This window comes from Electrophorus electricus, chromosome 14 (genome assembly GCF_041902795.1).
Source record: "Electrophorus electricus isolate QZ-2024a chromosome 14, ASM4190279v1, whole genome shotgun sequence".
NCBI classification, from domain to species: Eukaryota; Metazoa; Chordata; class Actinopteri; order Gymnotiformes; family Gymnotidae; genus Electrophorus; species Electrophorus electricus.
Genome location: NC_137510.1, coordinates 15,979,849 through 15,997,500, shown reverse-complemented (window position 1 = coordinate 15,997,500; position 17,652 = coordinate 15,979,849). Strand labels below are relative to the sequence as shown.

The window sequence follows — 17,652 nt, the reverse complement described above, 5'->3', positions numbered from 1 at the left end:
CATGGCACCACTGAGCTTCCCTCCCGTTTGTTTTTGACGAACATGTTGAGGACTCAGTGAGTGGCACATGAGGTCGTGAGACGGTGCCACTCGCGTGCAGAGGTCAGCCTGTTTTCCCAATTCCTCCTGCCAGCGTGCTGCTGTACTCCACTAGGATGCTGGGGAACAATTTTAGACCTCCAGCTCACCCTCCATCTGCCATGGCTAGCTGTAGGCCCGTCTCTATGGGAACCACTGCCAGGTTGCTAGGAGTGAAAATGGAAAGAGCGATGGTACAGTTTATTTTTTTCAGATCAAACACATGCCTCTTTTATTCATTTATCCCTCATTCTTCATTCTTAAATGCTGCCTTTATAAAGGTGTCCTCAGGCTTCCTTCCTGCTTTTTAGAATCAAAGCACCTCATGAGCCTTTCTTGAAGCAAACCACAGAACTCACTCACTTAGTCTGACTCACAACTTCATATAGGTGCTCAATAGATTCTTTGTGGAACTGACTAGTCCAAAATTTTTTTTATATATATATTTCAAATTTATAATCCACATTAACAATTCATTTTCCCACCACTGTTCCGTCTTAGACACTCTACCTAATAATTGTATCCTTTTGCTTAATTTCTCTCAAGGTAAGAGTGATTTATTTACAAATGTGTTTGTGCCGCTAACACATGTACAAACACATCTCTTGGTGGTTGTGGTGGTAGTGCTAGTGGTGGTGGTAGTACTAGTAGTAGCAGCAGCAGTAGTAGCAGTAGTAGCAGTAGTAGCAGTAGCGGTGGTGGTAGTGGTGGTAGTAGTAGTAGTAGTAGTAGTAGTAGTAGTAGTACCACCACCAAAAGGTGGACATCGGGAGGATGGGGATATGACACAACACACAAAAAATCTACCTAGCTAGTTTGGAGAGCTGACTAAACTGATCTAGAAATCTGAAAAAATAAATTATAAATTAATGCTTTACTCACCACACTTGGCACCTACTTGCATTATTTAAGTCTAGCATAGTGTACAGAAACCATGAAAAAAAGATTTTTTCTACTCTTTGAAAGGAAAGGATGTGCTGATCATTGAGAACTGAAGTAATTTTTATTTTTGGTATCTTATCACTGTTGCAAACATCCTACCTTAGTAGCATTTAGAGCATGGTCTTTCGGCAGGCAGTCAGTATTTAGAGCATGGATTTTTGGCAGGTGGTCAGTAGATGGGCCAATGAAATGCAAGGCATTTACTCTTGACACCTGTGACCCACTGTCTTGCTAAAATAATATTTAGCAATGGAAAGACCAGTTCATTCCAGGATGACCTATGGGTGTCCGTCCAGGCATTCTGCGGGAGGTATGAGTTGAAAAACTGACTGTCTGGCCTAAAACCGGACATCTGGCCAACCTAAGCAGCAGTAGTGGTGGTGGTGGTGGTGGTGGTAGTAGCAATAGTAGCAGTTATATACTATATAGTAGTAGTGGTAGTTATTATATAGGAGCTGTGTTGGTGATTGTGGTAGCAACAGTATTGGTAGTTAGTATACAGTAGTGGTGGTGGTGGTGGTGGTAGACTTATTAATGCTGCTTCTTATATATAGTTGAACTTTAGCTGGGATAACTAGCTGCCTGGATGCCTTCCCGTTAACTATTATTGTTTATCAGTCACTTGAGGAGGTATAACTTAGGGTTTGCTTTCAGGACCACTGGAAAGTAAGCTGTTTGACAGTATTATTTGAAGCAAGTTGTGTAACAGCAGTCACTTCGATTAAAACACTGCTGTTAAAGCTACAGCACATGATGAGAGGCAGGCTTATTTTATCTCTTATAAGTGTTTAACACTCCCCCTCTCCAAATATTCAACCCAAATCTATGTCCTTGAGCTAGTCTGTGAAGATGAACACTGGCAGAACTCCAAGGGTCGTATGGAAGAGGAAGAGGAAAATTGAGGGGGAGAGAAAGAAAGTGTGTGTGTGTGTGTGTGTGTCCGTGTGTGTGTGTGTCCGTGTGTGTCCGTGTGTGTCCGTGTGTGTCCGTGTGTGTCCGTGTGTGTGTGTGTGTCCGTGTGTGTGTGTGTGTCCGTGTGTGTGTCCGTGTGTGTGTCCGTGTGTGTGTCCGTGTGTGTGTCCGTGTGTGTGTCCAAAAATGGAACTATGTAAGGCAGGCAAATGTTTTCTTTCTTTTTCCATCCCTTAATATAGATAATGCCATTTCCTTCAATAGGTAGTTACGCCACCATTGTAATGTGAGTGATCTTGCATTAAGCTGCCTAGTCTTCCAACACTGTGGTCATCTCTAGTGACCTTGCATTGGCTCTGAAATACCAAGAAATACCAATACTCTACAGTGCCAGGATAAGCTCACCTTGAAACTCCTAGATACAATATCCACCCGTAGCCAGAGATGCAACATATTTATATCCTAATTGAAGGTACAATTAACACATGCAGAATAAAGTGGTATTTCTTTTATCATATCCTGGAAACCATTTCATAGGAGGACAGAATTATACTTAACAAAACGTTATGACTAAAATCTTCTGGAGAATACACTTATGGAGTTATGTTGGTCATGCACTGCTGCTCGCAATGTGCATGATTTATATTATATATATTCATTATGCATATAAATTCCATTTTGTGTAGTTTTTGCGTCACTATCTTGAAATTGTTTCTATGTCCTCTCTTTGTGAATTAAACAAAACATTAAACAAAAACCTAGAGTTTATTGTGCCATCCTTCCAAGGCCATCTCAGTTTGTGATACTGAAAGAAATTAGCTACTTTCTCTGGTGTTAAAGGAACATAATCAGTTTGAGCTTGAAGGGTCTCCATATACAATAGATCAGTTAACTAGCACCTAAATTCAGATTTCCTGACCATTCAGGTGCGTGCGTGCGTGCATGCGTGCATGCGTTTGTGTGTGTACCTTTCCCCCTCTTTCCTTATATTTAGCTCTCAAACCAAATCATCCACAGTGTCATCATCCCTTATACTTTCTCTGTATTCTGTTTACCAGGACCAAGCATGTCAAAAAGCATGTCATAAATAATAATCACCCTGATATGTAGTTTTTCTCTCAATAAAATTTTCAGTATCTTTTCTGAGGCACACTAATGTATTAGTTTGGAATGTGATTCACAAACTTCTGTTAGTGTATTTTATTCTAGCCCCAAGAAGACATTGCTCTCCTAACTCTAGCAGTGTGTCTAATAATCAGGGTTCATGCTGTGTTTAACATATGTTACCACTAGGGAGCCCTTACTTTGTTATCTAGAATACCATCTGCATTCTTCGGTACAGAAAGTATCACCGAAATTACCAGTAAAATCCCAGTGTGTTGAGACGAAAAAGTTGAAAAAATGTGCTTCTTTACCCCTCTTTTGTTTGAGCATTGAATCTTTGGCTCATGAAGGGTTAGTTTTTGAGTCTAGTATTTATCATATTTTTGTGTGTGTGTGTGTGTGTGTGTGGGGACTTTTGTGGACTACTGGGTACACAAATTTACTATGAATAATGCTGAGTGGGGCATTGCATTATGAGTTCACAGACTGCATTAAAGAGGTAAACAAATGTGTGTACAAAGACTAAGAGAGCTAACATACTTTTTGTATGTATGTGTCTGTCCATATGTTTGTGTGGTTTAAATAAGTAACTGTGGTCTAGGCAAGTCTACTAGATGGAAATGTAATTCTGTGTTATAATAGATTTATATCCAGACCTTCCGTATGAACTCTGTTCAGGCCAAAAGTAGACTTAATAGGAGACCTGATGGTGAAGTACTCTCACTGAAGAACAGGGAATGAAGCATGTGCTTAAGCAGAAGCAGGAGAGTGTTTAGGTCTTTGTCCAAAAATGCTAGATACTTGATCAATTCTATTTTGTTTATTTATTAATAATTAAGTTACCATAGATCAGGGTATACTGTACTGAGTATTAATCAAACTGCATATGAAATGTCTCTTCAGTCCATTAGTCGATTTAAAACTGCTGCCATGAATTATAATCAAGGTATTAATTTTGTCATGATAGAGATGATGATTGTTTGCTGTTAATAAAACCACTGTATAATCAAAGTCTACATCTGCACAGAGAAAGCTCATTAAATTGTTTCGCATCACTCAGCTTTTGCCTAATGTTTAGGAGAGCAAACATGTTCCAGAATATTTGTCATGTACTTTTGAGAGCAACTGTCTTTTTTTGGAGGGGGGGAGGTTGCTTCCTTTCCTCTTTCTCCCTCTGTGAACACCTAGTAATGAAGCCCAGGTTTGCACTGTTTTTGTGGACATATGGGAAATGAGGAAGACGCCTCATTAAAAAAAATCCTGTCACCGTTGCACACTTGCAGCACTCTGGGATGCAGCAAGTCTTCCATGAGGCCCGTCTGCACATGGAATAGTTCACTAGATTCACAAAGTAAACTATCTATACACTGTCAGAATCCTCCTTACCTTTGGCAGGGCTCCGAATGCTGATACCAAAATAAATGGGTGATGCTCAAATTTGGGTGCTGGAACATGACGGATATTTAAAAAGACTTACAGCTTGCAGAGCACTGCTGAGCAAAAACGGCCCAAAATGTGTACAAAAGTGCAAAATGTCATCACAAGCAGTCACTGATGCTTATTAGTCACAATATGGCTTTATATCCTAAGCAGGGCTTTAAAAAAATATCTCTTAAGAGCCCCTGGCTTAGATCTACAGCACCATCTACTGGGCAATACTCTCCTGAGCTACTTTTAATTGTTCTTTTTCCATATCTATGAGGCTTTGATATTTCTGGTGTAGGAAACAGTCAATATTATGAGCAGCTGCTTAGAGTACAATGAATTTAGTTCATGAAAGGGGTTGTGGTTCATAATAGAGAAGGAAGCTGAGAGAATTTTTATGTACTGTAATTTTCTTACCTTTGAATATTGCACTGCAACATTAATGCTTTCTCCTTATACAAGATAAATATTAATTGATTAATAATTCCTTTGTTTATTATAAGAATTCCTGACTTTCCCTATTGAAACAATACTACTTTGGAACTCATCTTTATTTTGGACTTCTATTTAAATAAGTCAAAAAGCTTAAGACTTGTACTGTTTCTCAAATGTTACAATAGCTCCTACAGATCTGTGTGCTGCTATTAGAGACTGATGTTTTTATGTTTTCATTTATGAGAACATTGCACATTGCCTCCATACTAGCTTGGATCACTTTTAAGAACAAATCAGGCTCAGCAAAGTCAGTTAAATACTGGATGTCTGGGAACAAATTAAGCATGAAATCTTCTCACTATATTTCTTATTATAGAAGTACTTTATGTCTCTGGAAACATTTTGCTCATGTGTCGTGTTTTGAAGAAAATGGAATTAAGAGATTTATAATAAAACAAATCAAATAGTAAATCAAAATTTCAGAAATTTAAAATCCTGTTAATCTCATAACAGTCATAATTAATAATCATAAATGTTTGTCGGGTACATTACCAAAAATAAGCTGTAAATGTAAAGGCAGTAAACAGTAAGCAACTTTAGTGCTAGATGTAACTTTTTTCAGTATGCTAAAGCAATACCTACATGCTATATTTTTGTTTTTTCCCTTTTTCTCCTAAATGTTGCTTTGTTTCTATTTTTTGCAGAGCCACTGAAGTACTGGCAACAAAGACTTAAAAACTTGACTTCACTAATGGATAAATTTAACTCAAACAATTCTGCTTTCTGTGGCTAAGCCCCTCTGTAAGACCACAGTCCAAAGGAAGACACAATAATGAACAATGTCAAGAGTAATTGTGAATGGAAAACCTTCGGCTCTGAAAAAATCACTCTCATGGCTGGTGTTCTTTGGCACTGTTTGATTATATAATTTTTACATCTGGTGAACAAATTTTGATATAAACCAAAACTTTAGATTGTTTTATACATATTTTATAAGTCATGGGCTACTTTGTTTCTGTGCCCAGGTAAATCTGTGGGACTTTGTGCCTAAGGCAATAATGTTAAGGGGGCTGGTGCTAATAGAGGCATTCCACGTGTGTCCATAAGGCCTCCTCCCCACATTCTATGGAGGCAGAGCAAAGCCAGCCGGCTGATGGGGAGCGGTCTGGTGGGCAACAGCAGCCTCTGTCTGATTCTTCACTTAGGGGTAGGTTGCTTCAGTTACAGGAACAGGCTACCTCACAACCAATCCATGGAGCACATGGCCGCCATCAACATAGACAGCCGAAACGCAGCGATATGCTACAAAGACAGCAGCAGCAACAGTCGCAGGTGGGGGAATCATCTTGCCAACGTCCAGATGTCCCGGGGCTATCTCGAGGCAGCTACTCTTCATCTACTTTTGAATCCTCCACCCAAGTTCCTCGTGGTCAGAGGACTCCATCTCAGCATAGTCAGGAAGTACTGGAAGGTACCACATCTAGAAGGGAGCGAAAGCCGCAAAAGCCTGGGAAGTATGTGTGTACATACTGTGGCCGGCCATGTGCAAAGCCCAGTGTCCTACAAAAACACATCCGCTCCCACACGGGAGAGAGACCATATCCTTGTGTTCCATGTGGCTTCTCATTTAAGACTAAAAGTAACCTGTATAAACATCGTAAATCTCATGCCCATCGGATAAAAGCTGGCTTGGCATCTAGCCGTGAAGACCACAGTTTCAGTGGAGCTGAGAGTGGAACAGTGGGAGATGAACAAGGAGAAGAAGAAGCAGAGAGCACAGATTCTGAGGATGAGACTGGTCAGCGACGACCATCTACCTCTCAGGAAAGGCCAGCTCTGAGGAAAAGCTCCAAGGTTGAACTCTCATTCTCAGAAGAAGGACCAAGACCAGAGGACTCTCAAGCCATCAAACAGAGGTTAGCTATGCGACTCAGTGAAAGAAAACGAGTACCCATGGCACCTGATGAGACCCCTTCATCGTTATTGGGTCCTGGTAGTAAGGGCAGCACTGAATCTGGTTACTTTTCTAGCAGTGGAAGTGCTGAGCTTTCCCAGGTGAGCCCTCCCAACGCCAATGTCAAATCCTATGCTGAAATTATTTTAGGAAAATACGGACGAATGGGTCAACAGCAAAGAATTCCACACCAACACCTCAAGTCTTCATCATCTTCGTCATCATTAGGTCAGGAGGAAAAATCCCTTTCTTTCACAGTGCCTAAGACACAAGTCATTGAGCACATTACAAAATTAATCACAATAAATGAAGCCGTAGTTGACACAAGTGAAATTGACAGTGTCAAACCGAGACGTTCTTCCCTCTCAAGGAGAAGTAGTATTGAGTCCCCTAAATTTTCTTCATCCAAAGATCCTTGTGTTTTTGATCCAAAGGGAGATGTTCCAGGTACTAGTTGTACAGGACCAATTATTCATGGTGGTTTTACCACTGAAAGGCAGCACTCACAATTAGTTGAAGACCCACTTGCAGGTCGTTGTTCTAGTGCTGTACTTCTGAGAAGTCAGTCAGTGCCATCCTCTGGCGGGCAAGCAGACCCAGCTAGCACATCTTCACAGAGCTTTCGTCTCAGCCACTCTTTTGATGAGCAGCAGGCTGCAGCAGCTGAGATGAGGGTTGGCCACCATCATCGCATGTTAAGACGGCAACCTGCCATTGAAATGCCAATCGGAGCTGACCCTTTAGAAGCTGGTCCCTCTGTTTCCACTATGACGGAGGCAGGATGGAAGTGTGAGATGTGTGGTACTTGCTTTAAGAAGCATGACAGTTACACAGCCCACAAAGTTACATGCATGAACAGTTCATCACAAGAAGCTCAGAGTGAGAAAGTATGTAGTTCCATACAAGATCGCCCGCAAATTATGCACTATAAGTTTAAAGCAATGGCTGTAGCTGTTCGAAAAAGGAGGAAAGAAGAAAGTTTGGAGGAGGACCCTCCCAGTCCAGGTCCAGCAAATGTGTCCTTTAGCAACCAGCTCAGTACATCGGTAATGTGCACTAAAGATGATTTTCAAAGCTTGCCAAGCACCTTTTCCCAAATTGAGCCAGAAAAAATTGGGCCTTATAAAGAAATTTCTGTAATCCAGCACACTAGCTCCTTTGAAAAGCAGGAAAGCATGTCCATAGAGAGTCAGGAACCAGAACTGGAACATGAACAATCACAGGAGCCAAAACAAACTTCCACATCCAGGTTAGTTCGACAACCTAGCATTCAAGTACCAGAGATCTTGGTGACAGAGGAGCCAGATACTGAGATGGTCTCACCTCCAACAAGTACATTCTCCGCCAAAGTATTGGATAAGGAAGAGTTCCAGTGGCCTCAACGTAGTCAAAGTTTGGCTCAGCTGCCTGCAGAGAAGTTACCACCAAAGAAGAAACGCCTTCGTTTGGCAGAGGCCACCCAGTCTTCTGGAGAATCTAGCTTTGAATCAGTTTCTCTTTCACATAGCCCTAGCCAAGAAAGCAATGTTTCCCACACCTCTAGTCGATCTGCATCTTTTGATGAATCAGGAAAGATTGACTCTGAGATGCAGGCTGGTACATGGAGCTCCAAAGGGTCACACATGCTGACTGTGCCAGGTCCCCATCAGCACCACCATTCTTATAGAGAAATGCGCCGCTCTGCCTCAGAGCAGGCTCCTGCAAGTCCACCACACCCTGCCCAGATGGGAGAGGCTAGAAGTAAGTCATTTGACTATGGATCCATGTCCCCAAAACCTAGTTCAGCTTCCTGGAAGGAAAGGCGAAAGTGTCTCTTAGTAAAGCATGCAACCCTTGGAAAGCCTGATCAGGAAGAACCATCTTCTAGCTTACAATGTGCTCCAATTTTATGTCAGTCTTATTCTGATCATTCTGCCATCTCAGTTGGTGAGCACAGAACAAGAAACACTTCCACACTTAATCCAGAAATTCTGGGCAAAACTCTACAGCTTTTCCAATCTCCTCTCCCTCTTCCAACTACAATTTTCCCCTTGACAAGCCCAGATACCTTTCCTCCACAGCAGCTGACTAGATTTCTACCAGTCACAACAGCAATATCTGAGGTCCTTTCCAGTCGCCGGTTTCAGCAGGCCCTCATACAAGGAGTATCGTCTCCACTTCATCCAAGACAACTTCATTTAGCAGAACACCTAGGCCTTCCTGTTCAGCCCTTGCCCACTTTACTCCCTCTACAGTTCCCTAGTAGTGGTCAACCTGTCCAGTTACCATCAGGTCCTTCTGTCGCAGAATCTAGTTCATCTCCTTCCTCTATACACAGTCCAGGTCTCTTATATCACCAACTTGTAACCCACCACCAACCTCGCCCAGTCATTGCTACCTGCCTTGAGCAATTTACACCAGTAGTGTCACTTGTGGTTCCTGTGCGCTTACAGACTCACATTCCTACCTATGCAACTGCCATGTACACGACCATCTCACAAATTTTAGTCACCACACGCTCTCAGCAACCAATCTGCTGTACAGCCATGGTCATCATGGGACAGCTTGAAGCCAATAAGCTTCAGCATTCCTACCTTAGGCTCCCCACTCTTGATATCAAGACCAGCATTCCTATGTCACTGCCTCTGGTGTTTCAGTCAGAAACTACATCCGATGATGGCTGTGGGCCACTTGGTGCTGGGGGAAATAAACGAATGCTTTCTCCAGCAGGTAGTTTAGAACTCAGTTTAGAGGCACAACGGCAGCAAAAACGAGTTAAAGAGGAAGAAGAGGAGGCAGAAGAAGAAGAAAGGGGAGAAGACAAAAGTGGTGAGAAATCTCTGGAGAAGAGCAATAGAATAGACAAAGAGATGCTATCAGCACGGATAGCTTGGGGAAAGCAAGTCAAGAAAACAGAAGAGGTACAGGAATCTGTGGAAAATAAGCTGGAGCTTGCCCAGGTAGAACCTGGACCATTTAAAAAAGAGGAAAGGGAAGAAGAGAGCCACAGGTGTGTATCGTTGATTGAGATTCCAGAGAGAGCCACAGACCCCCTCTATCCTAGCCTACATACTACCACATCTGTGAGCTGGTGCTATCTAAATTACACCAAGCCCAACCCAGCCGCACACAGAAATCCACAAACATCTGTCTATTCTTCCTGGAGTGTCAGCATGTATAACCCTAACCTTCCTGGTCTGTCCACCAAAATGGCACTGTCACTACTATGCTCTAAACAAATATACAGTTCTGAGATTTTTACCACGGCTACCGCACCACCCCCGACCACTGACAAGCTGGTTGCTGCCAGCAAGAAAAAGGCCAAAGTATCAGAGGTAAACATTACTGTAATTTATACAGAATGCACCATTCAATTCACCATCAACATTCAGGAGTATACTGATGGAATTTTAATGTTAGTTGCTGTAGATATGTTATGGTGGTGTTATTATTTGTGTCTGCCTGGAGTGTAGGTACATGCCAACCCACCCAGTACAGCTGTCAAAGTGAAAGGGGAGCCTCTGAGTAAGAGGTCTGAAAAAGAGAAGAAAAATATAGAGGAGGGTCCCACAACCTCCAAGCAGAGTGAACCACCACGCATTTGCATCTTTGAAGGAGGGTGAGTTAGTCATTTTTGATTTTATAATAGATATCCTGGATTATTATAGATAATCATTCTACATCATTTATTGCAGATTGTGTATTAAGATGATTTTATCCATTTATTCAGTTTGGTGTCACTACATAGATGATGCACAGAACTTTCCTTAAAATATAATTTAAGATGTACATCACATCATAATATTCCAGTATCTTTTAAATGCTCTTGGTGTATCTCATACCAAGCCTTTGAGGGGTCATAAGTAATTCACAAAGGATTGCAGACAGTTAATCGATTCCTGTATTTAGAGTGAAAAGGAACCACTGGACCAGGTGAAAGCAAGGACTACTGAGATTTTTTATTTTTTTTTTGTAATTACCTTTGTCTCTTATTCACACTTTACTCAGAGGTATGCTGAGGTATTCAAGAAGGAATATAAAGAGTGCTGTTATCATGAAAGATACTTGCATCTGAAGTCATGTACTCATTAGTGTCATATCAGCAGCCTCTAAAATGAGTGGTTAAAAGTCAACTCGCTAGATTCCCTGAAATACAGCCTGTCGTATGGCTCCATATGCATCCAAAATAAAATAAAATAATTTGTTTTATGTATCGTTATGAGTGCTGCCCATATAGGAGATAACAGGTACACTTAATTCCCCTGCTCCACTATTTGGTTATGATTTGACTATAAGGAGTGCAAATTTCTACAGTTGTTGCAAAATTGATAATGACATGCCACCTTCTAGAGCATAGATATAGCTACATCTTTCTTTAGAGTAAAGATATTGTTTTAGCCAAAAATCATAAAAACTGGATTAATGTAAAGATGAATACCAAGTTCTCTGCTTTGTACCCATCATTCATTAGCTGATTCTTTCATGTTAGTGTATTAATGGCCAGTTTGCAGCATTGTTATAGGTGTTCACACCAGCCCGCTGCTTTCCTTTCCTTCTCTCTTACAGCTTCCATTTTGCTACAATTTTTCAGTCACACCCACAGACACCCTAATCACATCAGTTCCTCTTTGTGCTCTTTCTCTTTCACTCCATTTCCTCCCTACCATTTCTCACATCTATCAGTGCCTGCTTATCTCAGCATCTCTCTGCTCTCTGTTTTCCTTGCTTACTCTCACTCTTCTTTATAGAAGACAATTAAAGAAAAAATGGTAAGTCTATGTTTGGAGATGTACTCTGTCTCTCTTGGACTTCATTTTGTGTCTTTCTCACTCACACATTTTCTGTCCATCTTTCTTGCTCAGTTGCATGCCTACATAGTGCACAATCCTCTTGGCACCCTTCTCCTTTACTCCCACTAGTTACTGTTACCTCATTTAAAAATACAGTCAACAATCTTTCTTTCCATAAATACTCATCACAGCTGTTTGTATAGTGATATGAATGTTCTAATTTAAGGCAAACTGTCTTAAAGATGTCTTATTTATGTGAGATAAAAGATATTTAGAAACAGCTATTCCCAATTCGGTATAGCTTTATTATACAAGAAGCACACACAAAATCAAAAAGGAATAGATTTGCAGTCAAAAACTAACACCATTAAGGTACCTACTCTAACCTTGCATGTGTACATACAATGTTGGTAAGCCTAGCCTACAGTTCTCAACACACCACTGGCATATTAAATATCATACTCTTGGGGTTCCTATGTCAGAAGTAATGTATAGAAATGTGCAAAGATGTGTTTGTGGTGTGATTTGTAGTGCCTTTTAAGCACTAAACCAGATTATTCTGGTTACTTTGCCTCAACCTGAATCAAAAGGAGTTTTGATTAATTCTGCCTGACTTTGGATTATGTAAAACCTCTGAGGAAGAACAGCAGACACACAACTCATCCAATGATGGCTGTGGGTTAGAATTCATGTTGTTATTTAGCAAGGAGAATGAAGATTATTGTAAATCTAAAGGGAAGCCACTTAATAATTCTAGGTGAAACCTGGAGGGAAATGTTTGGCTAAAACCACGTTTTCCTCTTCATTGATGTTTTTTATTGGCATGGCCAAACACACTGAGGACAGTGTCTGGATTTTCCCCATGCTGGCAGCAGAATGGTGGGTGTAAGGAGCATGGAAAAGTGTCAGGCAGATTTAATGTTGGGGAAGTGTGAAACCTTAATTTCATAAAATGGAATTTTGTCACTCAGAATTGTGATTATTATTAAGTCATTATATTGTTTCTCTCTTTGTCTCTGTATCCATTTCTATACTAATATTGCTATCTCTGTATTAATTTTTATCTCCAGGTATAAATCGAGTGAGGAGTATGTATATGTGAGGGGTCGTGGAAGGGGAAAGTATGTATGTGGTGAGTGTGGGATCCGCTGCAAAAAGCCCAGCATGCTGAAGAAACACATCCGTACTCACACAGACATTCGGCCCTATGTATGTAAGCACTGCAACTTTGCCTTCAAAACAAAAGGTGAGTCTTATTCTAAGATTGACTTCTATGCTGCACTCACACCGTAACAAGCTACACAGCACATCTTTATGCACACATGTCTGTGAAATTGTTATAAGTAGTACTTTTGTTCATTCAACATCCTTTCTAATAAACTGCTTTAATGTAACATGTAAAACCATAGCTCTGTAATTTGCTTTCTGTCAGGGAACCTCACTAAACACATGAAGTCAAAGGCACATGGTAAGAAGTGCCAGGAGATGGGTGTGGCTGAATCAAACACAGATGAGCTGGAGGCTGAGGACCCAGGTAGGTATTCAGGTAGATGGTTGGGTCCAGTTTGCTGATAGGGTCAGAAATGTTAGCAGGGATTGAGTGAGTGGTTAGATGAAGATCTAGTATGTGAAAGTATAGACATAATGAACTGCAGAAAAATGATTGCTCTAAAAACCAGCAAAAACACAGAGAAATTATCAGAGCACGAATGGACAAATGTGTGTTTTTAGAATTATATGCAAAAAGCCAGCATTGTTCACATTTTTTTTTCCATTTGAGTGCAATGAACACTGCAAGATAATTATTGACAACTGATACAAAAAATCAGTGCAGAGGAACTGTAGTTCAATAATTATATAGATACATTTATGTAACTATAAATTTATCATTCAGTACTCTTGGACAAGATCTTTCCCATGTGGCAAGGCATAGATCAGGGCAAGAATATATAACAACATCTAAGGCTTTGAGTGTTTCCAGAATTACATTGGCCTTAATAAATTTGAAATGGAAGAACAACCTTGAAACTTAGAGGTGGCAGTACAAACAAATTGGGTATTCAGTCAAGAAGGTAAAGGAGGTAAGAAAGGGTCACTCTAAAAGAGGCCCAAAGGTCCTGTGCAGAGATGCACGGGAGAATTTATTGGATGGACAGCCATCTGTGCAGCACTCCATAAATCAGGTCTTTATGGCAGAATGGCAAAACACAAGTCAGTGTTTAGTAAAAAGGCATGTGACAGCCCACTTGTAGTTTGCTAAACATCATGTAGAAGACTCTGGCAACATGTGGAAAAAGAAGCTACACTCCGATGAGATTAAAATGTAACTGTGGGTAGAACAGCAGGCACTACGTTAGTGAAAAACAAGCACTGCACTTCATGTGGCTAATACCTTTTGATACATGGTAGCGGCAGCATGATGATGGGGGTGTTTCTCAGTGGCTGGGACAGGGAGACTGGTAACAATTGAGGAATGACTGAATGCAGCCAATACCTCCAGAGTGAATACAAACTGAGAATGGGGTGATAGGTCACCTATCAACACAACAACAACAACAACAACAACAACAACCCAAAGCATACGGTTAAAACAACACTGAAGCAAGTCTCTGAATGTCTCGATTGGCCCAGACTTAAATCTGTGTAGAGACTTAAAGATGACAGTTCACAGACTCCAGTCTTGCATAGCACAAGAGGAATGGGATAAACTGCCAAGAACAGGGGTGCAAAGATTGTGGAGACCTATCCAAGAAACCTTACAGCTATAATTGCTGTAGAATAAAGAATAACTAGTCTGAATACTTTTGTGAATAATTTAAACTGTAAAAAACAAATTTTCGCTTCATGATGGGTCATTAAATGTAGCTTGATGCAACAAGTAAAGGGGTCTGAATACTTCCTGAATCTACTGTGCATGCGAGTCTGCGTGTGTATGTATTTACATATTCTCACAACAGTGTTTGTTTTTCGACTGCATCTGACTGTGTATATATATTTCTTGATGCATATATTATAGCTGCAGTGTCTTATGTTGTTTGCCTCAGGATTTATTTGACTGAACTAAAACAGAAACACTAAAACAGATGTACACTATGATATTTTGTTTGCTCTGTGGTTCATTTATTGAATGGAGCATACAGTCATAAGCATCCTGAAGCCCTTTCTGTTTGCCAGGAACCAGTGAGGGACAATTCTGTGAATCAGAGGATGCAGAGGAGCACCAGTTTTCTGATGTTGAGGACTCTGAGGATGAAGATGATAATGATGAGGATGATGATGATGATGATGATAACGATGAAGAGGAAGAGGTGTTGTCCTCCCACGATGAACCTCCTTCGTCCTGCTCTACCGACACCCATCAGTCTGATAGTGGTCAGGGATCACAGACTGACCTCTCAAATCCCACTGTTCCAGAGACAGAAGACCACCAGTCTCCTTGCAGACCTTGGTCCAGTGGGCGTGCTGCATCACCAGGGAGTAAAAGGGCGCTGTTCTCCCATAAGGGCTGGGAGGTTTCTCCCAGAGCCTTCTCTCCTGCTAGTGAAGGCTCACCTCTCAGGAGTCTGTCTCCCAGGCTAGAACTGTCCTCACCCAGTCGACACCTCTCACCCTCTCCAGAGAGAGGTCCCTCTCCTGTTAGAGCCTCCCTACTCAGGCCTCTCTCTCCCCTGCAGCCCCTTTCCCCTGCCCATCACAGGAGCTCCAGAGCCCATGTCTGCACGATGCCACTCAGACCCCAGCATAGACCTCACAGTTCTCCTGGACAAATCCACTGGGAGTCCAGCTCTCAAGTCCAAGAGGGCCAGCAGGTGGGTGACTTCAATACTAGTGCCATATATGTTGCACAACAGATATATTTATTTTGTCTTATTTACTGTCAGAAATGTAAATGAAACTAGAGAGATTAAAAGTCCTTAGCAGAGATGTGTTCATATCAGTGTTCAAAGAAAGAAAAGAAGCTGAATGTTTGACTGTATTAACTTGTTTCACTCTGCAGGAAAGGCCTGGTACTCCCAGTACCCCTGTCCAGGAAAGACCTGCTACTCCTGGTGTTCCACAGGCTCCACAGCGGCTGAGTCCTCCACATCATAGCCTGTTACTACCCACCCTGCGCATCTGTCAAAGTGATTCTTCTACTCACCTTTCTGTCGCAACAAGAACTATGGACCGTATGTTTAGCCATCTCCCCTTACACTCCCAGGACCAGGCCCGCATGCCTTACCATATGATCCCCATTGGAGGAATTCAGATGGTGCAGCTCAGGCCTAGACCTTGTCCCAAACTGGAACGAAGTTCATCTTTGACCCCATCACCCACCTCTCCTAAGGAGGATTTCCCTTTCTGCCTCAGCAAAAGGGATACATTATGGAGCTCACGCTCTGAAACAAGCCAGCAAAAATCTCTGGCAGTTAGCGGGACACAGAGCCTGGAGCGGGAAGCCAGGCTATCAGGGCTGCAGTGCCAAGCTACATGCTCAACAACAGCCAAATGGTCCCTACAACATGGCAGTATGGAGCCAAGAGAAAAAGACAGAAAGCAATATGGCAGCTCACAACCCTCCAAGACATATTCTGTTGCTCCTGAGACATCTCAAAGTGAAGTGAGCCAAGATAACAGTGAAGGAGCTGAGAAGATTTCTAGTTTTGATGAGGAAGAGGCAAGATCCTCCTTATACAGAACTACTGAACAGCTTTCAGAGCTGGAGAGGCCTAAAGAGACCCCATCCCAAAGGTGTAGCTCAACTTCAGAGGGGACTTTAGGAGAAAAATCTACCCAGTTGGGTAAGAGCCAGGATGGCAACCCAGACAGCACTTAATAGCCTTTTTGCTCAATGTCAAAATGCTCTTGATTGCTACTATAATATTATTGTTCCTTTTTGTTTTGTAATGCTGTTGTTTTTATACAATTTTTCAATACTGTTAGTAACTTGATAAATGTTTGTTTTTTGCAATATTCAAGATTGTAATAAGATGCACTTTTTTGTTTGGACAAAACAATGTTTCTGTAATCTATCACTTCTGTCTTACCTGTATCTTTATTGACATTACAATCAATCTTAAGGTATCTATTTGAATATGTATATGTAAAAATACTTCTTAAAAGTAAATATGATATTGAATAAATTTATAAATGACCAAGGTGAATATTTAAACGAAGAGTAATTCCAATATCTTGTCCCTTGTCCAGTATTATTCAAAGTATAGTTGTGTGCCTTTTCTGTCAGGATTTATTGCTTAAGGTGTAAACAAAAGTGAAAGGCTGTGAATTCTTTTTTTGAATACATGATTTGTTTTATGTTTAGTTGGAGTTGGTGTTGGTGTTTGCAAAATTGGGAGGCATATTCAAGTTATTTTCTCTGAAGTCAGGGTAATAGAAAAAGTAGTTTGTACTGAAGACAGCTGAAGGATTGCAGAGAGGTTTGCAAATAAATTGCACTGAAGTCATATTTTTTATATAGAAAAAATAAGATATTGTGTCTGTACAGATAAGAATTCTATGGTCCATATTTATTGCCATGTGAAAATATGAAAAATGTTTTTTGTTTATTTTAGTTTTTGAAACAATTTTATTGCATTTTTATTCTTTATACTTTTTTGTTTTTTACTTTTCTGTTACATTCTGAAGACTTGAATTAAAGAAACTGGACTTGGTGACAGTGAAGGTGGTCAACAGCTGCAGGGTTAGATAGATCAAAAGCCTTCCGAATTTGTCACAGATCTCTCTAATTTCTGAACCAATAAAGGTGCACCAGGAATTACTCAAAATGTCGTTTTGCCAAATATTTCAGTGTCAAATTTGGATATACCATTCTTTTTTATTTAACCATTGTGCATTTGTCATTCTGTCTGCATTAGTCATCAAGTGACCAACAGATGGTGTATCTTGCTTGCTTTCATTTGCTTATCTTGTCTTTGTCTGTCTCTGTCGTTATCTCTCTATCTCTGCTGTGAGGCTGAGCAGGGAGTTTTTTGTTTGTTGTGTTGATGACCTGAACTTTTAATGATTTCCTGGAAAAAACTATTGTAGCATTGG

At 40.9% G+C, this 17,652-nt stretch overlaps 1 protein-coding gene across 4 annotated transcripts in view; it reads left to right on the top strand.

Annotated features, from left to right (window-relative positions):
- Positions 1-17,384, top strand: part of hivep3b (HIVEP zinc finger 3b) — a 44,623-nt gene extending 27,239 nt beyond the window's left edge. For 3 of the 4 annotated variants that reach the window (XM_027001566.3, XM_027001567.3, XM_081696053.1), the window contains exons 2-8: positions 5,601-10,164; positions 10,303-10,448; positions 11,578-11,598; positions 12,690-12,865; positions 13,052-13,153; positions 14,794-15,428; positions 15,617-17,384. In XM_027001566.3, coding sequence (XP_026857367.2) covers positions 6,022-10,164; positions 10,303-10,448; positions 11,578-11,598; positions 12,690-12,865; positions 13,052-13,153; positions 14,794-15,428; positions 15,617-16,435 — 6,042 coding nt within the window. In that variant the 5' untranslated portion in view covers positions 5,601-6,021 and the 3' untranslated portion in view covers positions 16,436-17,384. The remainder of the gene's footprint in view (positions 1-5,600; positions 10,165-10,302; positions 10,449-11,577; positions 11,599-12,689; positions 12,866-13,051; positions 13,154-14,793; positions 15,429-15,616) is intronic. The other variant, XM_027001568.3, reaches the window with a different exon arrangement.
- Positions 17,385-17,652: the final 268 nt, after the last annotated feature.